At 40.6% G+C, this 21,707-nt stretch overlaps 1 protein-coding gene across 1 annotated transcript in view; it reads left to right on the plus strand.

Moving 5' to 3' along the window:
* paxip1 (PAX interacting (with transcription-activation domain) protein 1) overlaps positions 1–20,098 on the plus strand; it is a 38,484-nt gene extending 18,386 nt beyond the window's left edge. The window contains exons 10-23 of the mRNA XM_044026302.1: positions 701–795; positions 973–1,068; positions 1,604–1,741; positions 2,991–3,112; positions 3,360–3,544; positions 3,726–3,769; positions 4,746–4,813; positions 4,932–5,034; positions 5,640–5,808; positions 7,661–7,761; positions 12,747–12,881; positions 13,002–13,077; positions 17,090–17,150; positions 19,812–20,098. Of these exons, the coding sequence (XP_043882237.1) occupies positions 701–795; positions 973–1,068; positions 1,604–1,741; positions 2,991–3,112; positions 3,360–3,544; positions 3,726–3,769; positions 4,746–4,813; positions 4,932–5,034; positions 5,640–5,808; positions 7,661–7,761; positions 12,747–12,881; positions 13,002–13,077; positions 17,090–17,150; positions 19,812–19,827 (1,409 nt within the window). The 3' untranslated portion in view covers positions 19,828–20,098. The remainder of the gene's footprint in view (positions 1–700; positions 796–972; positions 1,069–1,603; positions 1,742–2,990; positions 3,113–3,359; positions 3,545–3,725; positions 3,770–4,745; positions 4,814–4,931; positions 5,035–5,639; positions 5,809–7,660; positions 7,762–12,746; positions 12,882–13,001; positions 13,078–17,089; positions 17,151–19,811) is intronic.
* Positions 20,099–21,707: the final 1,609 nt, after the last annotated feature.

The following is a 21,707-nucleotide window of genomic DNA, read 5'->3' on the forward strand; positions in this document are numbered from 1 at the left end:
ACCCCACATACATCCACTCTGCTGTACAACAGCAGAGTGGATGTATGTGCATGTACTGTATGCACTATCATATACTGCATATTTCCCTTACTGGCTCCCACTGTAAATACTTTGAATACTTTTTTACATATCCTTCTAATTTTTATCGAAGTTATTGGTGCACTGTTTTGTTGTTTCTTCTTCTACTCTTTATCTCTTCACTTGCACTACTAGAGCTGTCCTTTAATCTCAGTGTACACTGTATAATGACAGTAATGGTGATTCTGATTCTAAATGCTGAACTCCACACGCCGATGGTGCTCATGATCACTTTAGTGAGCGCAAGTTGAAGCTTGGATGTTCTGTGCTATGCTAAATGAACATAACATAGCTCGCACACTGTGGTTTTCTTGTCCCCAAATCAGCAGTTGTTATGTTTACTGTGAGCTGGCAGCAGCTTCGGGGTTAGAGGGAGACTGTGATGTGTAGTTGTGCTACAACTGTGGTTAAATCCTTAATTCCACCTTTGCTCTCGAAGGTCGAGATGGTGATGCCCCTCGTTGGGGGCTGTGCGTCCCGGGCTGTACCACTGTTAATGAACTTCATTCATTGTGTGGGAAACGTTCTTCTAATGATCTGATCTGCAAGGCCAATGAGGTGTTGACCACTGCTTGGTTTGCTTGGACCTTCAGTCACTTGTGTTATTGTTGCTTTTTGTCAGTTCCCCAAGATGGCTTCCTGTTGGGTTGTGTATTTGCTGTTGCTGACTACCCAGAACAGATGGCTGATAAACAACTGCTGGCCACCTGGAAGAGGGTAAGAAACATGTTGTGATTGTTCATAGAAATGTGCGTTGTGTGTTGTTTGAATGTAATATATTCAGTTTCATATGTGTGTGTATATGCTGTATTTAACACTTTGTGTAACAAGATAAAAACATAGTAAAAGGAAATGGACGTTGTGGACTAGTTGATGTTTTCTGATCTGCGTCAGGTCATCCAGGCGTGTGGAGGTGCTGTAGACCCCACGCTGACCAGCCGATGCACACATCTGCTGTGTGAGAGCCAAGTCAGTAACATGTATGTACAGGTAAGCATGTCTTTCTCATTCATGTATAAACTTTGCATTGACAGAGATTAGGCGCCTGTAGTATATTCTAGATAACTTAGTGTTTATCCTTTTGTTTTCTATCATAGCAAGCTGGTTCACTTCATGTTGTGGTCAATCACAATGGCGTCTCGGGACTCTACAGTATGCCCGCAGTAAATACAATTAGATGGATCCCACTCGTTTTGCAGAATTGTGCGTCATTTTCGTAGTATTTATTTTTATGACAGGAAGTTGCAAGATTTGTCGCTAGTCACTGTTTTTAAAAGTAAAAAAAAACATGAGACAAGCGAACCTAACTATAAAATCATTTCTTTAAAACGTATTTTTTATTTTTATCTCATCGTGTGTTTCCCGTGTCATCCTGTGGTCATGCTATAATAGAAGTGAGAATAGGAGCTCACAAAGTGAGAAATGGATAAAGTTTACCTTACAGCTAAATATATATGGAGCTCTAATGCACCATCATTTTGTAAAAACTTGTCATTGTTGAAGTGTGTGGTGTTCTCTCTCCCAGGCACTAAGAGAGGGTAAGCGCTGTGTAACAGCTCACTGGCTCAACACTGTACTGAAAAAGAGGAGGATGGCTCCTCCTCATCGCACGTTACATCTGCCCTTCGCCTTCCCTCCTGGAGCCAAACCCTGCTCTCAGCATGTGAGTCCAACATCCACATACAAAGTTCTGATTCTGAAAAAGTTTTTTCCATGTCATCATGTCAGTATCTGTACAGCTCTGATTTTAAAAGATTTTGAAGTGAAGCCTTACTCACTCAGTCAGACAGACAGACAGCGGGGCTGGTGGCTACAATTACAGTATTCACCTCCTTGGATGTTTTCCCCTTTTATTGCTTTCATAAATCAATCATGGTCAATAAAATGTGGCTTTTTTCACACAAAAATGTATTGGAAAAAACTCTTTAATGTCAACGTGAAAACAGATTTCTATAAAGTAATGTTAATGAAACAAAATTATATAAAGAAAAATAATTGTTTGATGGCCAAAAAGCTCAATTTTTGTCTCATCAGACCAAAGAATCTTCTTCCACTTGACCATGGAGTCATCTAGTCGAGATCTAATATGAATTTTCTTCAACAGTGAAGAACCCGGCAGCAGTTGCTATATGCACAGTCTCTCCCGTCTGTAACTCCTTCAGAGTAGTCGTAGGGGTCTTGGTGGCTTCTCTCACTAGTCTCCTACTTGCATGGTCACTCAGTTTAGGACGGCCTGATCTTGATGATTGATTTCACTGAACTCCGGGGGATGTTCAATGCCTTGGAAATTTTTTGGTATCCATCCCCTGAATTGTACTTTTTAATAATCCTTTCCCTGAGTTGCTTGGAGTGTTCTTCTGTCTTCATGGTATAATGTAGCCAAGAATACTGATCAACCAGTCTCTGGACCCTTCAGACACAGGTGTTTTATACCTTAATCACTTGAGACACACCCACACCACTCAACTGATCTTCATTTCACTATTTGTGAGACTATTGGCAACAATTGGATGGACCTCTATTGAATTAGACCACTAAATTAAAAAGGAGGTGAATAATTATGCAAACAATTATATTTCTTTATATATTTTTGTTTCATTAAAATTACTTTGTAGGAATCTGTTTTCACTTTGACATTAAAGAGTTCTTGCCAATAAATTTGTGTGTGGAAAAAAGACGAGTTTTATTGACCATGATTGATTTATGAAAGCAATAGAAGGGTATAACATCCAAGGGGGTGAATACTTATGATAGGCACTGTATATAATGTTTGCACGTTGAACCATCTGTGATTCAGTATTATGACAGAATCATTAGTGCTTCGGGGCTTCTTAAATGTTGTAATGACACATGTTCTCACACATGCCCACCTGCGCTTTATCGTAACATACTTTACTGTCTTTTTCTCGCAGATCATATCAGTGACAGGTTTTGTGGATGCTGACAGAGATGACCTGAAGTTGATGGCCTACCTGGCTGGTGCCAGATACACTGGATATCTGTGTCGTAGTAATACCGTCCTCATCTGTAAAGAGTAAGACTGTAAAACACAGAGCACTCCCTTTTAAATTAAACATCACTAACTTTGTGTTACAGTGTAGTAAAAGTGTTAGAGTACACTGTAGTGGTCACATCAGGCAGCTGAGGTGTTTATAATGAGTTTCAGAGAGTCGCCACTCTGTCGTATATCGCTATGAAGGCAAAGTGCTTAGTAAAATGAAGACTTCAGTATTCACTAAACTTGAGCGAGTGTTTGTGATGTCTCACTCATCTCTATTCAGACCTTGTGGACTTAAATATGAGAAGGCCAAAGAGTGGAAAATCCCATGTGTGAATGCCCAGTGGCTGTGTGATATACTGCTCGGCAACTTTGAAGCACTGAGACAGATTCAACACAGCAAATACTCCATCTACACACAGTCTGAACCCCTGATGCCTAATCCACAGCTGGTCCAGAACCTGCTGGGTAAGTTCAGCTCATAATGTGATCTTTCAAGCAGACTTTTATTGGCACAGTGTTATAAAAGGAAATATTGACACAAATACAGAATGTAACGGTTGCGTGTTGGCACATGTACGTCATAAAAACATCCATAAGTTGTATTAAATGTAATCAGTAAATGAAAGTGTCCGTCTTTCTTCTTCAGCTTCTTGGAGAACCCCAATCAAAGTATCTCCTGAATCTTTGGCGGTAAGTTTGCTGAGATGACCACAACAGTGGGCTTTGCTCTTGTTTTGAAAATGAGGTCTGGTTGCTAGCTGACAGCTAATTCTAGGTCCTGTCAATGACGATTCGATTAAGATGGTTAGATAATACAAATAGACAAATAGATTTTGATTCTTTATAGGGTAGAAGGAAAGAGAGGCTTAAAAAATAAGTGATCAAATTTAACACATAGACCCTGTTTACACCTGGTATTAACATCCATATCCATCCTGATTGAAACAATCACATTCAGTTGTCTGAATGCTCACAGTCTGTCTCTGATCAGCTGCTGTTTTGTTGTATTTCTTAATATGAAGCAGATCGTCACGTGCCTCTCTCATAGTGTTTGCCAGAGGTCAACCAATCGTGCATTTTAAAAAGGCTAATAAAATATCACAACTATTCAAAAGAAATGTGCAGTAACAACAATCATTCAAAAATGTAAACAAAATAAAAACTGAACAGCATTTTTTAAACAATAGCACTATATAATGTGCGATGTGTGTTTCCATACCTCTCCAATGACTACTTCATTAATAGTGCATCTATTGGCCGCGTAAGTAAGTAGTAAGAGTAGTAGTAAGAGCTTTCCCAGAGCTGATAATCAGTCGGCCACTGGTACCTACATACTGCACATACTGCACATGCAAGTGAGTGGAACGGTTCGGTTTAGTACAGTGTGGTACGTGTTTTTTGTGTTTCCGGAAAAGTACCAAAATCACGTCACTGATTTAAATATTCCATGGAAGTCGAGGCGAGCTCCCGTAGTCCATTCTCACACAAAGCCCTTGTTAAGACAAACGGAGCTGCTGGATGAGATGTGGTGTTGTAGTCTTCATCCTGACCCCGACACTTTGATAATTATCTAGTATTTTACATTTAAAAAAAGAGAGGAGGAGCTGCAGTGTTTGTCCTGTGTCGCAGGCTCATCTGATTTCGATGTGTGTGTTTTTATGTGCAGCACATTCAACTGTTGCAGAAACAGAGGATCACAGACTCCACCAACCAGCCTGCAAACAAGAGGGCCAGGTGAGTTTTACACATCTGTGGACACCTTTCCACATGAACACGAGTGCCCACGTCAGCTGTCCGGATGAGCAGCGTAAAAGTAACTCATGCCACTCAAAGTGTGACTGTTTGTGTGCAGAGTGGAGGAGATCAGGTCCCCCAGTAAGCTGCTCCCTCCAGAGTCCACCCCACGAGTCATGTTTACCGGCTTTGAGCCTGCACAAGTACAGCAGTACACAGAGGTGAGCAGCTGATATTCATGGAACCTATTAATGCGTGTTGCACGTCGTGATAGGTGATGACATGATCTGCAGTTGATACGTGTGATTTCAGTTCATTCAGTATGCAATGACTCAAGCCACTACAGTGAGTCAAGACCAGGATAGAGTTCAGCAGCTGAGATTCAAACACAACACTGGTGCAGCAGAAAAAGAGAAATCATGTAGAAATGTAGTCGAGAGCACTGCTACAATAAAAGTTCACAGGTCAACCAGGAGAAATCAAACGCCTGGATTTACGTATCATTTCCTGTGTCACTGTTTTTCTTTGACCTTACTCAGAGCTGCTGTCTACATCCTTCCTGAGTGATCACATGCTGACATTGATTGTCTGAATACATCCCCAGAGTCCACCAATGCTAATGACCTCTGACCCACTATTTTTTGCTACCACTAGATTATAACACTAATAACTAGACGTTATTGCTCTTTTTTAATGGTTCAAATCTTATTTAGTGCACACGCACACTGAAACTAATGTAGTATGAACTTGGCTTAAGTCAGCGAAAGCTTTGCGACAATGATCTGCTGAGAGATGTTGCCTTTGCTTGGCTCCTCCTCCTCTGTAGAGGTTACATTCTTTAGGTGGTGAAGTAGCAGACAGCAGTCGGACTGTAACTCACCTGGTGGCCTGTAAGGTGACGCGCACCGTCAAGTTCCTGATTGCCATGTCTGTGGTCAAACACATCGTTAGCCCAGAGTGGCTGGAGGAGAGCTGGAGGAACCAGAAGTTTGTGGGTATGTGTGTGTGTTTTTGTGTGTTTGTGTATGTACACGTGCTCATATACAGTACATATACATGCATTCAGTGAGTATCGATTCAGGTGAAAACAATACATCATCATCCTCCGCTTATCCGGGGCCGGGTCGCGGGGGCAGCAGTTTTAGCAAGGAACCCCAAACTTCCTTTTCCTGAGCCGAATTGACCAGCTCCGACTGAGGGATACCGAGGCGTTCCCAGGCCAGAGTGGAGATGTAATCTCTCCACCTTGTCCTAGGTCTACCCCGAGGCCTCCTCCCAGCTGGACGTGCCTGATACACCTCCCTTGGGAGGCGCCCAGGAGGCATCCTCACCAGATGCCCGAACCACCTCAACTGGCTCCTTTCAACGTGAAGGAGCAGCGGTTCTACTCCAAGCTCCCCCCGGATGACCGAGCTTCTCACCCTATCTCTAAGGGAAAAGCCAGCCACTCTTTCGGTCATGACCCAACCTTCATGACCATAGGTGACGATAGGAACGAAGATTGACCGGTAGATCGAGAGCTTTGCCTTCCGGCTCAGCTCCCTTTTCGTCACGGTTGTGGATGGCCCTAAGTAGTGCCCCCCTCACCCCATACTCCCACAGCACCTCCCACAGTATCTCCCTGGGAACCCGATCATACGCCTTCTCCAGGTCTGCAAAACACATGTAGACCGGATGGGCGTACTCCCAGGCCCCCTCCAGGATCCCTGCAAGAGTAAAGAGCTGGTCCGTTGTTCCATGACCAGGACGGAATCCGCATTGTTCCTCTTGAATCCGAGGTTCGACTACCAGTCAAACCCTCCTTTCCAGTACCTTGGAGTAAACCTTACCAGGGAGGCTGACAAGTGTGATGCCCCGGTAATTGGCACACACTCTCAGGTCCCCCTTTTTGAAAAGGGGGGCCACCACCCCAGTTTGCCACTCCTTCGGCACTGACCCCGACCTCCACGCAATGTTGAAGAGACGTGTCACGCCTCTCCAGGTTTCCCCATCGCTGCCCACGTGCGCGTTGAAATCTCCCAGCAGAACTATGGAGTCCCCCGACCGAGCCCCTTGCAGGACTCCATCTAGGGCCTCCAAGAAGGCCGGATACTCCGAGCTGCTGTTCGGTGCATAAGCACAAACAGCAGTCAGGGCTTTCCCCCCCGCAACCCTAAGGCGCAGGGTGCCGACCCTCTCGTCCAACGGGGTAAACTCCAACACAGCGGCGCTCAGCCGGGGGCTTGTGAGTATCCCCACACCCGCCCGGCGCCTTACACTCTGGGCAACTCCAGAGAAGATTAACTTCCAACCCCTATCCAGGAATGTGGTTCCAGAGCCAAGGCTGTGCGTGGAGGTAAGCCCCACCAGATCTAATTGGTAGCGCTCCATCTCCCGCACAAGCTCCGGCTCTTTCCCCCACAGCGAGGTGACGTTCCACGTCCCCAGAACCAGCTTCTGCCGCCCAGGTCCAGTACGTTGAGACCCCCGACCTTCACTGCCACCCATATGGCAGTACAATACATATTGACTGAAAACATCCTCCAGATGTGATTGACTTTTATGATGATTAAAAAAATTAACCATGAATATGATTTTGGTCTCTTTGCTAGGTTTGTGTTTTGGTTTAAATTTCAAAGTTCACATTTCTAACTGTTTTTGTAGGTGGTTTACATATAAAGCTAACTTATCGTTATTATTACAATTTATGGTAAATATAATAATCATAAAATATTAAAATAAAGTCATGCCAGGAAACCCGCAGACTCACGATCATACTAGAAATGTAAAGTAATATTTGCATGTATATATAAAGTAATTCATATTTAAATGTGTCTCATTGTGATGTTCCATGTGTGTTTATTACAGAGGAGAACACGTACTCTCTGAGGGATGCTGAGGCTGAGGTGTTGTTTGGCTTCAGTCTGGAAGAATCTCTAAAGAGAGCCCACAGTGCACCGCTCTTCAAGGTCAGACAGCGAGCCTCTAACACACACAGTGTTTCCATGTTTCCACCAGGAATGAAGGACTTAATCAGGAGTTTTACTTTAGCTGATCTACGTCTACCACAACGTGTAAAACCTCCTCACATTAAGAGTGTAGCAGTTGGGCTCACGAGTTTAGCAGCACAACTTAAATATCCATGTTCCACTCTTATTGATGAACTTTACAGATATTGAGCTGGTGCTTTTGTGTGGATTTTTGCATCTACATTGAGCAAAAGTACAATGTTTGCTTGAGAGAGTGGGGGGAGGATGTCTTTAGCGAATGACTCCTGAAACACTTTTTGCAGAATTGAAGTAAGTTTATCTGTAAAGTTTACAGAACAAAAACCACCTCTGCTGTGACGCTGTCAGGCCCTGCAGTCCTCCCACTTTGCCTCTAAAACTTCCCCTAATTCAATCTTCAGATGTCATGTAGCTCTTAGTTGATGTGGATTCTGAGGTATACAATTTAGACACTATTAATTCCTATTGGATCTGTTACTAGATGTTGCTGTTTATTTATTTATTCCTGTTTTTATATCCTGTCCTGTAGCGTACCTGAGGCATGCAGTGGGGTTGTCTGCATGCCTTCGCTGTGCACAGAAGGTTATTTATTTATGTAATTATTATTATTTTTATTCTTATTTATTTGTTTTTGAATTGTATTTTGTGGCTGTGTGAGGACTGTTCCTGCGCCTTGTGTCTGACGGGGTGGGGGTGTGGACTGAATGAGGCCCTACATCATGTTACGATGATTCCTGATTCCATTAAATGTTCTTTAATGTTATTTTACCCCTCATTATCCCAGAGGACACCTGGGGCCTCATGTATAAACCGTGCGTATGTACAAAAACATGGTGTACACTTGCTTTTACGCACAGATGGCATGTATAAAATAGAGTTGCACAATACCCATGGTACCCACGTTACCCTGCGGTGCCAAATCGTAACGGTTCCTACTATACTAGAAATTCTACATGGCGGTACCGATTATTACTATACTACCTGTGCCAGTTTTTGCTACATTGCGGCCGCCTCTACTCTCCTCCCGGCTTTTCACTGCAAACCCACATTGCAACTACTGCAACCGAACGACACAGCTGCTGAATGATTGGCTGTTTACCTGTTACTGGTGATGTTCGGGGATATGATAGGCTGGGTCCGCCCGTCTGTTAACTGATTGGCTGTGTGATTGGCTGTGTGTTTCTGCCGGCAAGAACGAACTCCATGAAGACAGCTCCGCTTTGATAGAAATTCGTTTCAAAACAAACATCAAGCTAAAGTTCTGTCTCGCCCAGACGCGCGCACGGCTTAGAGTCACAAACCCGAGATAACACACTCACTATGGCAGAAGCACCGGGCCCGAGCGGCGAGTCTGCCACGGCGGCGGCGTCAGTGGCTCCAAAAGTCACATTTGGAACTATTTTGGCTTTAAACGAGGCACAGACGGTAAAGCAATAGACGATGGCCGTCCACTGCAGGCGCTGCCACCAAGCTATAGGAGCCAAAGGAGGGAACACATCCAACCTCATAAAACACCTGCAGTGTCGTCACCCACATTTATATGTCAAATACCAGGTTAGTATTGGCTAATATTAGGCTATTTGCTCCGTGTACAGGCTGAGGAATGAAGAGTTAAAGGATGTCAAAGTATAAAGCACATAGAAAAGGCATAAAAATTTAGTTTTCACAGGGAATCAGTTCCTGTTTATTGTATTTTGTTCTCTATGGTGTATTATGTTGGAAAAGAAGCATTGTTGTCAAATAGATTTTTTTTAAAGACAGTGGATTTGTTATCCTAAGTTGATTATTTATATTAGTTAAACATAAGTGAATGTGCAAAGGAAACTGAATGATTATATATATATATTTATATATGTATATATTATATAAATATATATGTTATATGTTTATCATGCACCAAACAACATTATAAGTAATTAATAAGTATTTATAACTTGTACAAATACATTGCAGTTCATAAAAATAATAACAATCAAAAAAGGACCGCAGTATCAAGATACTACCCAGAACCATGATACTTTGTCTGGTATAGTATCGTGGTTACTCATTTTGGTATCTTGACAACTCTAGTATAAAAATGTACTTTGCATGGAAGTTTGTGGAGTGCTGCGCAAACTCTTGTCAGGTGGAGACGCTGCAAAATTAAGCTGTGAAACTTATCACAGTGTTTCAAAATAATATTATTAATGTGTCTGCAGTGACAAACATGAATTAATAATTCTGTGACAAACAATAAGTTGATACACCACGTACGTCTGAACACATGTGGATAACATCAGAGGACATTGAAGACGAAACTGATCCTGTGCATGAACACACACACACACACTACACACACACACTACACACCTGTGTGTGTGTGTGTGTGTGAGAGAGAGAGTGAGAGAGTCACTTGCTTACTTTGAGCAAATCACTGAAATTTAATTTTTCTTTATGTAACACGGTGATGTAAATAGACACACAGCTGCTGACATGAACACATGTCAGTCTATAATATTTTAAACGCTCCAAAATAAAGTTACAGACTAATTTGTTGTAAAAAAATGGGACTTGAACGGTGAGTAGAACATTTTCTTTATCAGATTTTAATTCAAACGATAACTAAATAACTGCAAAAAAGTTATTCCGCCACCACTGCGCCTTTCATCGGAAGAGAAAGGCGATGCTGGTGCGTGCTCGTCAGCCGCTGGAGACTCCGGAACACCGGCATCTTCTTCCCCCTTCTTCCCCCTTCTTCCTCCTTCTTCCTCCCTCCACAGCTTCCACAACACAATCAGTGACAGTAATGAATGGTTACATGGAGTAACTCAGTGTGTAATGTGTGTAGATGATGACGACGTGTGACACTTTGTTGATTGTTGAAATGATCTGTAAATTCAGCTCACACGAATCAGTCATGTCTAAACATACATGTAAAAAACCATGCACAGGATCAACTATCAATACACAGCCAGTTTTCTAAGCATCAATATTAATATTAACATGAGAGCAGTCACTGTGACCCTGACATTTAGTTCCTTTGTGTTTATCACTAATTCCAAAAAAAACACAAAATAATGTATTTTTACAGATTTATACATCATAGATTGATGATTTGTTTGTGCTGCACTTTCAATTCAATTCAATGTTATTTGTATAGCGCCAAATCATAACATACATTATCTCAAGGCACTGTACATAGACAACATCAACTTTCCTTCTTTATCTTTTATTTCCCTCTTTCTTTGCTGCCTCATTGTTCCTTTTTCTTCAGGAATAAGGCGTCAGAGACGGCGTTTTAGAGTCATTTGTATATTCATGTGTGGGTGGAACAGGGGCGTGGTGTGTTACTCATTCACCTCCGCTCAGTTTCACGTTTGATGGGATGTAGAAAGAAAAGGTGCGCGGGACTCGGTGTACGCCGACGGACGCCATCTTTTAGTATGAAAGCTGCGCACTCTTTTATACACGAGGACATCTGGTGATGTTCCTGGAAGCTCATTTGTTTCCAGGAATATTGTCCAATCTTTTTATTTAAGAAGAAGTAAGAATTAGCTGACATCTGAATCATTTAGTGATGATGTATTCCATCTCTAATTGGTAGTGTGATAAAGTTAAAGTTAGTTTTTATTAATCCCCTTAGGGAAAGTATTCCTCTGCGTTTGACCCATCCTTGAATTAGGAGCAGTGGGCTGCCACACTGAGTGGCGCCCGGGGAGCATTGGGGGTTGGGTACCTTGCTCAGGGGTACCCCAGCCCTTTTTGGCCGGGTGGGGATTTCAACCGGCGACCCTCTGGTTACAAGTCAAGTTCCCTTTCCACTTGGCCACAGGCTGATGGCCTTATTAGTTATCTTTAGTGAAACTGGTGCATGGTCACTAATGGTGACAGGGTGGATCTGTGTCTGATGTCTGATAGATTTGAGCTGTTGATCAGAAAGAAGTCGATTGTGGAATAGCCGTTGTGTACAGGTGAGAAGAAGAAGGTGTGTTCTCTGTCAGACCATCATCACTCATGTATCGTCTCAGTGTCCACGTTGTTCCCGCCTTACTGAGCCTATCAAGTTCTGGGTTGGTTGCCATGTTGAAGTCCCCTCCCACTATGAGTATGAGTGACAGTGAGGAGAAGAAAGTGTGAAAAAGGAGTCAACATTTGAACAATATATGTTAGATATACAGAAGTCTGTGTTATTGATCGATAAGTGAAGTATTATAAATCTACCTTCTGGGTCAATCCTCGTGTTTTCATGTTCGATCATGACGGCGACTCCTCTGTCTGCAGTTGTAGCTGCTGAGTATATGTGGGGAAATTGTGATGAAGTGAACTAGAGTTAAATCGATTCATCAGTTTAAAGCTTTAGTCATGATTAAAACAAGATTTCTGATTGTTTACGCTTCTTAAATGTGAGTATTTTCTTCATTTCTTTGCTCTGGAGAACAAAGAAATCAATAAAAGTGAATCATTTAGTTTTTTTGAGCAAAACAAGACATTTGAAAGCATCATCATTTCCAGGTTTGACGAACACCGATCAATATTTTTTAAGATTTTCTGACATTTTAAGGACCGAACGATTCATCGAGAAAATAATGGTTAGTTAGAACTGGTCGGTGAGTCTCTTGTAGTAAGACCATGTCTGGACTTGGTATTTAGCACTTCAGGTGGTTGAGAGCTTTATGTATTTTGTACTTGGAGACGATTCGACGTAACAAGACTGAGTGTATTCACGTTATTAACCTTATCTATTTAGCAAGTGTGGGAGTTGGTGCTGGTTTTCTGACTCTTTTGGGTGAGCCTGCCGTTCTTTAGCGCCTGTGATGGAATATCCCAGTTTGCCGACGAGGCCAACAGGTCTTCACTTCACAGCTCCCACTGAGCTGGACAGAATGAATGATCATTCATTCATTCATTCATTTTTGGTTTTTAATTCCCGCTGTGCCTGTCCCTCATCCATCATCTCTCTGATGCAGGAAAAATACTTCTATCTCACGCCGGGTATTTGCCCCAGCCTCAGTACCATGAAGTCCATCCTGGAGAGTGCCGGTGGAAAGCTTCTGGCCAAACAACCGACCTACAGAAAGATCATGGAGCACAGACAGAACAAGGTCCTGACAATGATTCTTTAATGAATCTTTAACGGTTTAAATGAATATTAATACAGATGAAACAACTTCTATTGACTGGCTGCTGTTTTATTTATTTATCATAAACATCTTGTTTTGCAGAACCTTCCAGAGATCATCTTGATTTCCTGTGACAATGACCTTCACCTCTGCAGGGAATACTTTTTAAAGAACATTGGTAAGTTTCTCAAACACACACACACTGTACTGCTGTAACATAAGAATTGTTGATAGTAGAACATTTAACACAAATAACAAACGAGGCACATTTATTCTAATCAAAGGCAGGATTAATGGTGTTTTAATAACTCTGTTTAATATATACACACCACCAGGGTCAGGATGGGAATTTTACCAACAAATATTTGACAAAATGATAATGGAATCGGGGGGATAACGATTTGTGGAGGAGACTTCAATCTAACCTTAAACCCAGCTATGGACTCTTCTGGCACAAGAATCCACCAATCCAAGCATATTGTTAAAAAAACATGCACTTTGATAGCAGAATTAGACATAGTTGATGTATGGAGAGAAAATAACTTAACAACTAAGGATTATACTTATTTCTCCTCCCCGCACTCGTCATACTCAAGAATAGATTATTTCTTGATGTTTAAGAAGGACAAACACTGGGTTGAAAAATGTCACATAGGATGTATGGATGTATAGACCATTGCCCAGTTTATATGTCAGTAAACATAGGAACTAGACTCAAAGGAACACTCTGGAAACTGAATTCCAGTATCCTAAATAAAGACACAGCTGTGCACTTAACGAATGACATAGAGGAGTATCTACAATTCAATGATAATGGGAGGTGTCACCAACTCTACTCTGGGACGCATGCAAAGTTGTAATGAGAGGCAAACTAATCGCTATGGCATCCCTCTTTAAGAAACGCAGGAAGGAAAGACTGGATAAACTCCAAAACAAACTAAAAGTGCTAGAACAACAGCATAAAAATTCATTCAATCCAAATTTAAAAATAGAGATGAAAATGAAAAAGAATGATAGAAGAACTATACACATAAGAAATTCAGAAAAAATTAATATACACCAAACAAAATTATTATGAAGGGGGGAGTAAACATGCTGGACTCCTCACTTTTAAACTGCGAAAATAACAAGCAGATAATACCGTTTATTCCAGGAACCCTGTGACTAAACAATTAAATCAGGACATCAATGATATTAAATGTTGTTTTAAAATTTTTTATGAAAAATTATACACCCAACCACAGGTAGATAATGACAGCAAGATGAATGATTTTTTGAAATCAGTGAATCTGCCAGTCCCCTCTGACACTCAAAATAATACATTCATTTCTGCGATAACGACGGAAGATGTCAAACGACGACGACGACAAAAAAACAAAACTTTGCACATCACACTTATGACTAGCACTTCATAGTTTGGCTTACTTGAAGCTCTTACTTACTTCTAGCTCTTATTTGTACCCAAATGTTTAAATGCACTTATTGTAAGTGGCTTTGGATTAAGGCGTCTGCTAAATGACATGTAATGTAATGTAAAGCAGCCATAAATAAAATCTCCGGGCCCTGATGGGTACACAGCACAATGGTACAAAACCCTAAGAGATGTTTTGACACCTATTTTAGTGAAGACATTTAATTGGGTTTTCCAGACAAGAGAGACTCCAACTTCATGGAAGGAAGCGATAATATCGGTTCTTCCAAAACCAGGAAAGGATATATCTGAATGCACTAATTACAGGCCAATTAGTGCACTGAACTTAGACTACAAATTGTTTACTTCTATCCTTGCTAAAAGATTTGACAAGATTCTACCACAGATCATATATTTGGATCAGACAGGGTTCATTCAAAATAGACAAACCCAAGACAATATAAGACGCACATTACAGATTATCAGACATATCTCCCAAAAGAGTCTCAGGGCTATGATAGTGAGTTTAGATGCTTGATTCTGTAAGGTGGACCTTACAATTTAAAGTTATGGAAAAATCTGGCTTCAATGAGACAATAACATGAACAATAGAAACACTATACAAAAGCCCATCAGCACAATTGAAGATTAATGGAGAACTTTCAGAATCATTTATATTTATATACGAGACAAGGATGTCCATTGAGTCTTCTTCTCTTTGCTATTTTTATTGAGCCCCTGGCTCAGGGAATAAGACAAAATTAAGCAATTATGGGGATAACCATGGTAGATGATCAGAAATTGGCGTTATTTGCAGATGACGTTTTACTATATTTTAGTAATACATCACAGGTTATAAACTAAACGTTCAAAAAACACAGGTTCGTAGTTTTGACTACAACCCTCCTATTGATCTCCGTCAGGAATATCATCTTAACTGGGATGAAAGATCTATAAAATATCTGGGAATTAATATCCTTAAAGATTTGACAAGGATTTCAGAAATCAATTATAAACCTCTTAATAAGGAAATTATGGAGGATACTCATAGATGGAGCTTGATCCCATATCTGAGTCTCAGCTCACGTATTGAATCCATCAAGATGAACATCCTGCCAAGGCTTTTATACCCTTTTCAATCATTACCCTTAGAAGCATCAGAAAAACAATTCCAAGAATGGGATAGGTTAATTTCTAGATACATATGGGCTGGGAAGAAACCTAGGATACGCTAAAGAACACTTCAGCTATCGAAAGAAAAAGGAGGACTGGCTCTTCCTATTCTATGGTTAATTTGATTTAATCGGGAGGAATGTACCAAGTGCTAATGTCTTCAGAGAACACCCACTTGTTTTCAGTATTTTGGATTAGCCCAACCCACAGGAGACAGACAGAAAGACTACAGAACGTCTGGTGGTTTTATTTAATGTTGAGCTACAGTCAGTCGTCCTCTAACATCCACGTCACAGACGTCACAGTGTGGCAGCATTTTACAAAAATAGATGGTGATAAAAAAGTCAAATGCAATGTTAAATAAGGATACATATGGTTTACAGAACCAGGACCACTTCAAGTATTTACTAATAAGAGACTATATCGGGAAAAAAAAATATGAGCCAAACAACGATATTCTAAAGGTATTTGTAAAAGCTTACAATGATGAACCTTATAAGAAGATAATTTCGAGATTATACACAAGTCTTCAATCTCTTAACAAAGAAAATATATCGAAGGTAAAATCGAGATGGGAAACCGAGGGCAACATCAAAATCTCACGGGAGAATTGGAGCAAAATTTTTAAACAACAATGGAAAACTACAAATTCTCCACTTTGGAGAGAATTTACATGAAAAAATGTCATCCGTTATTTCTGCACGCCATATCAAAAATAATCATATTCCAACCAGTCAGACTGTTGGAGGTGTTACGGAAGCAAAGAGGCGAATCATTATCATGTATTTTGGAGTTGCCCTGGTGTGACCCCATTTTGGTTACACATACATCAAATTCTGGAGGCTGTGTTTTTAACAAAAATAACTTTTTGTTTCAATCTGTTGTATCTGATCGATTTGGAGGAACAAAGATAACTACTTGCTGAGAATATTACTGGTGGCTTATAAGAAATCCAGAACCAAGAAATGGCTGAAGAGGGAGACACCTAGTGTAGATGAATGGATTGATATTGTGCACAACATCTGTGTAATGGAAAGAATTACTTTCAACCTGAGAGCACAAAAGGAGGTATTTATTGAACCTGAACGTATCGACTGATTAATCGACCAGTGGACTGGGACTTACAGCCCTAATGTATACAAATCAAGATCTACTTTGAAAGTTTCTAGTCATATTAGATCTACTAGTTCACACAGTCATTCATAGTGCTTGCTGACAGCCCGTCAGTGATGTGTTTATTTACAATTCACACAAGAAATTGACACATCCAGATGACAATTCATTCATTTTCCTACCTCAGCTCCATTGTAGGTGAGTATGTGAAGGACACGTGTGTGTGTGTGAGAGAGATTCAGCAGATTAGTGCCATACACACATCCAGTGTAAAAGCAGCCTGACAAAGCAAGAGCTTGCAGTCTCTGCTTTTGTTGACAAATTGCCATTACAAATGCTCACTGAATGGAATGCTATAAAATGCACAGCATTGCCTCAGCAGTACTGATGCTCTCATGTGTAATGGTTAGTATAAAGTGACATTTAAAACCAGATTAACTCTGTCTGTAAAAACTGATTTAAATCATAATTGTCCTTGTTTGTTTTGTCACAGATGTACACAACGCAGAGTTCATCCTCACAGGGATTCTCACCCAGAAACTGGACTATGACTCATATCCTTTACAGCCGATGATAATTCAGGACACCTAGCTTTGAACTCAACTGTTTTTCTCAGAATGAGCCTTTAAAAATGTTTTCTGCACAAAGATATCAAACCATTTATCAACTATGTATACAACATTCAGGTTTGTCTACTCCAATCATGTATGTTCGTTCATCTCAGTTTAGAGGCCAAACATAACAAATGATTTCAAGTTGCATTGTTAGATTGTCATGGTTTAAATAAAGAATTATAGTAGATGTTATGATGTGATACGGTTTAAACACAAACACTGAAGTGTGTCCTCTGTGTCCTCCTCTGTTGTCCTCTATGTCCTCCTCTGTTCTCCTCTGTGTCCTCCTCCTCTGTTGTCCTCCCTCCCTCTGTCCTGTCCTGTGTTGTCCTCCTGTCTTCTGTGTTCTCTGTTCACCCCTGTTGTCCCCTGTGTCCTCCCCTGTGTCCCTCCTCCTCCTGTTCTCCTCTGTGTCCCTCCTGTTCTCCCTCCATGTCCTCCTCTGTTGTCCTCTGTGTCCTGTGTTGTCCTCCTCTGTTGTCCTCTGTGTTCTCTGTTCACCTCTGTGTCCTTTGTGTCCTCCTTTGTGCCCTCCTCTGTTCTCCTCTCCATATGTATACACACATATGTGTATAAGTATACGTATACACATATACAGTGCCTTGTGAAAGTATCCGGCCCCCTTGAACTTTTCAACCTTTTGCCACATTTGAGGCTTCAAACATAAAGTTATAAAATTGAAATTTTTTTGTCAAGAATCAACAACAAGTGGGACACAATCGTGAAAAGGAGCGAAATGCATTGGATAATTTATACTTTTTTAACAAATAAAAAACTGAATAGTGGGTGTGCAATATTATTCGGCCCCTTTACTTTCAGTGCAGCAAACTCACTCCAGAAGTTCAGTGAGGATCTCTGAATGATCCAATGTTGTCCTAAATGACTGATGATGATAAATAGAATCCACCTGTGTGTAATCAGGTCTCTGTATAAATGCACCTGCTCTGTGATAGTCTCAGGATTCTGTTTAAAGCACAGAGAGCATCATGAAGACCAAGGAACACACCAGGCAGGTCTGAGATACTGTTGTGGAGAAGTTTAAAGCTGGATTTGGATACAAAAAGATTTCCCAAGCTTTAAACATATGAGCACTGTGCAAGCAATCATATTGAAATGGAAGGAGTATCAGACCACTGCAAATCTACCAAGACCCGGCTGTCCCTCCAAACTTTCATCTCGAACAAGGAGAAGACTGATCAGAGATGCAGCCAAGAGGCCCATGATCACTCTAGATGAACTGCAGAGATCTACAGCTGAGATGGGAGAGTCTGTCCATAGGACAACAATCAGTCGTACACTGCACAAATCTGGCCTTTATGGAAGGGTGGCAAGAAGAAAGCCATTTCTCAAAGAAATCCATAAAAAGTCTTGTTTAATGTTTGCCACAAGCCACCTGGGAGACACACCAAACATGTGGAAGAAGGTGCTCTGGTCAGATGAAACCAAAATTGAACTTTTTGGCCACAATGCAAAACGATATGTTTGGCGTAAAAGCAACACAGCTCATCACCCTGAACACACCATCCCCACTGTCAAACATGGTGGCGGCAGCATCATGGTTTGGGCCTGCTTTTCTTCAGCAGGGACAGGGAAGATGGTTAAAATTGATGGGAAGATGGATGGAGCCAAATACAGGACCATTCTGGAAGAAAACCTGGAGTCCTCAAAAGACCTGAGACTGGGATGGAGATTTATCTTCCAACAGGACAATGATCCTAAATATAAAGCCAAATCTACAATGGAATGGTTCACAAATAAACGTATCCAGGTGTTAGAATGGCCCAGTCAAAGTCCAGACCTGAATCCAATCGAGAATCTGTGGAAAGAGCTGAAGACTGCTGTTCACAAACGCTCTCCATCCAACCTCACTGAGCTCGAGCTGTTTTGCAAGGAAGAATGGGCAAGAATTCCAGTCTCTCGATGTGCAAAACTGATAGACGCATCCCAAGCCACTTGCAGCTGTTATTGCAGCAAAAGGTGGCGCTACAAAGTATTAACGCAAGGGGGCCGAATAATATTGCACGCCCCACTTTTCAGTTTTTTATTTGTTAAAAAAGTATAAATTATCCAATAAATGTGGTTCCACTTCACAATTGTGTCCCACTTGTTGATTCTTGACAAAAAATTTCAATTTTATATCTTTATGTTTGAAGCCTCAAATGTGGCAAAAGGTTGAAAAGTTCAAGGGGGCCGGATACTTTCACAAGGCACTGTATGTGTATATATGCATCACCATGAGGACAAACGTCTGTTGGAGAAAATGATTTCTTGTGTACTAACAATTATTAAATGTTTTTAGTTGTAAACAGTGAAGTGCTTCAACATAGCGTGGATGTAATGAGTGGTTTCAGTAGAAGTCACTGTTACTATTTTGGCCCTGCTCTCTTTTGACTGCTAGCATGAACAAAGCACTACTGCTCGCTTGATAGTTTGACTGTAAATCCTGGGGATGACTGTACTTGATAATACTCAGAGCAGCCCCTCTGTAAGCAACATCCGTGACACCTTCTGTCACTTTAATCATCTTTCTTTCCCTGATGCTGATGTGCAGACATGCAGTGAGTCATGTAATCAAGAAACTGTTTTCCTTGACAGTCACACATATAGGTTCACTTGAAGCAGCGATGAAGAAACATGAGGAGGAGGAGTCCGCTCTGTTCAGTCCAGTCTCACTGATTTTTCTATGCTTTTATTTCTGTACATAAAAGAATAGAATAGATTTCCTGTCATTTTGTAACCTTTTGTTATCTGATTAAGATATAATAAATAAATGGATGATATTTTTGTCAATTATTTAAATTTGCGACGTTTTTAAACAATGTTCCTGTTCTGAGATACACACTGCTTTTTGGAATAAAACTACATTCATTCATGAATGCCTCTGATTACTTTTGGCCCATGTCATTACTTTCACATCCTCGGGTCCAAACCTTTGAGGTCAGTGCAGGTGGGTCTCGAAGCCAGACTCTGGTTTCAAAGCACAGCTCCTGACCAGCTGCTGAGCGTGGAGTTTATCTTCTACATTTCTTGGTGTGAATGACAGATCTGTTGAAAATCAGACCCCGTCTCAACAGGATTACCTGTATAAGTAAAGGTTATTGCGATCGCTATCGTTACAGCATGTGGACATTACCGGCTAGCAAACCAAACTTGATTGATTCAGTGTTTACAAATAATGACTCATCGTACAGAGTTCAATATCAAAATGTGTTCTTGCCTTGGGAGAGGTGTGTCATTCCCTGGGGGGCGTGGTCTGCAGTTAGACCCGGACTTCTGGGTTTATTTCTAGTGCTCTTTCTTCAGCAACTCAAACATAATCCCCATCCTCTAAAATGCTAAAACAACAGATTTAACTTCTCTCACCACCTCTGTCATGTGACATAGTTTCTTCTTCATTGGAGCCACACCTTCCCAACCTGTTTGTCCACATCAGGCTCCTGTAGAAACACTGTGTGTCATGATTATGGAGGACTGCGACTATATTATTATTATTATTATAAATGGCTTTTTCTCAGGCTACGAAAACCATACAATAATTGTATACAGCGGTTATACAACGCTTATACATGCTGGTGTCATTTGTCCCTGACGGGATTAATAAAGTACAAAGTAGAAATACTATGGAGGACCAAAAGTGCCAAAATTACATAAATAACGCACCATTAAATAATTAATGAATGAAATAGTGAAATAATTATGTTTTTTACATAAAATGAATTTGTATTTTTAATTAATTAATGACACATTTAATTAATTATTTTATGATGTATTTATTTATTTATCTAATTTTGGCACTTTCAGTCCTCCATAAAATACAATACACAGTGTGTCCTGAATGCATCTTCAGATCCAACACTGAACACATGTTATGCTAAAGTCCTCCACCTCAAACGTAACGTCTTCCATCAAACTATTAAAAATATTTCCTGAGGACTGTGAATTAGTCCATGGTGTTTTACTGCAGTGTCCCATACTTGCATGTGCACATTTGTATTTATGTGATTTGTTGGTTGTTTTTAGTTCATTTTACTTTAATATGTGGAAACATTTACAAAAATTTAGTCCAAAACAGACTAAAGTACATTATAGTGAGTGAGTGTGTGAGTGAATGATTTACAAACTTTATTTTCCAGCAAATATATCTGTAATCACAAATACATCTTGTGCAAATTATGTTTATATAAAACTGTATAAATGTAAAAACTGAAATGTGATATTTATTCATCTAATTCATTTTAGCGCGAGGAGGCAGCAAATGATGGAACGGCAGCATTACTGTAGGATGAATGAATGAATGAATGAATGAATGATACATTTTTGAAACCTTTCAGTTTTTGTTTTTTTTTCTAGTGCAAATATGTGAAGTGGTGCGAACACACGAACACACATTTGCTGACTTTATCCGGCACATTAGCTTCATATATAAAATCCTCTGTAAAACACTGTGCTCCACTGTGCAGCCACCAACAGCACACTTGTCCTTCCGCGTTGACATAA

The sequence above is a fragment of the Solea senegalensis genome, linkage group LG1 (genome assembly GCF_019176455.1).
Source record: "Solea senegalensis isolate Sse05_10M linkage group LG1, IFAPA_SoseM_1, whole genome shotgun sequence".
NCBI lineage: Eukaryota > Metazoa > Chordata > Actinopteri > Pleuronectiformes > Soleidae > Solea > Solea senegalensis.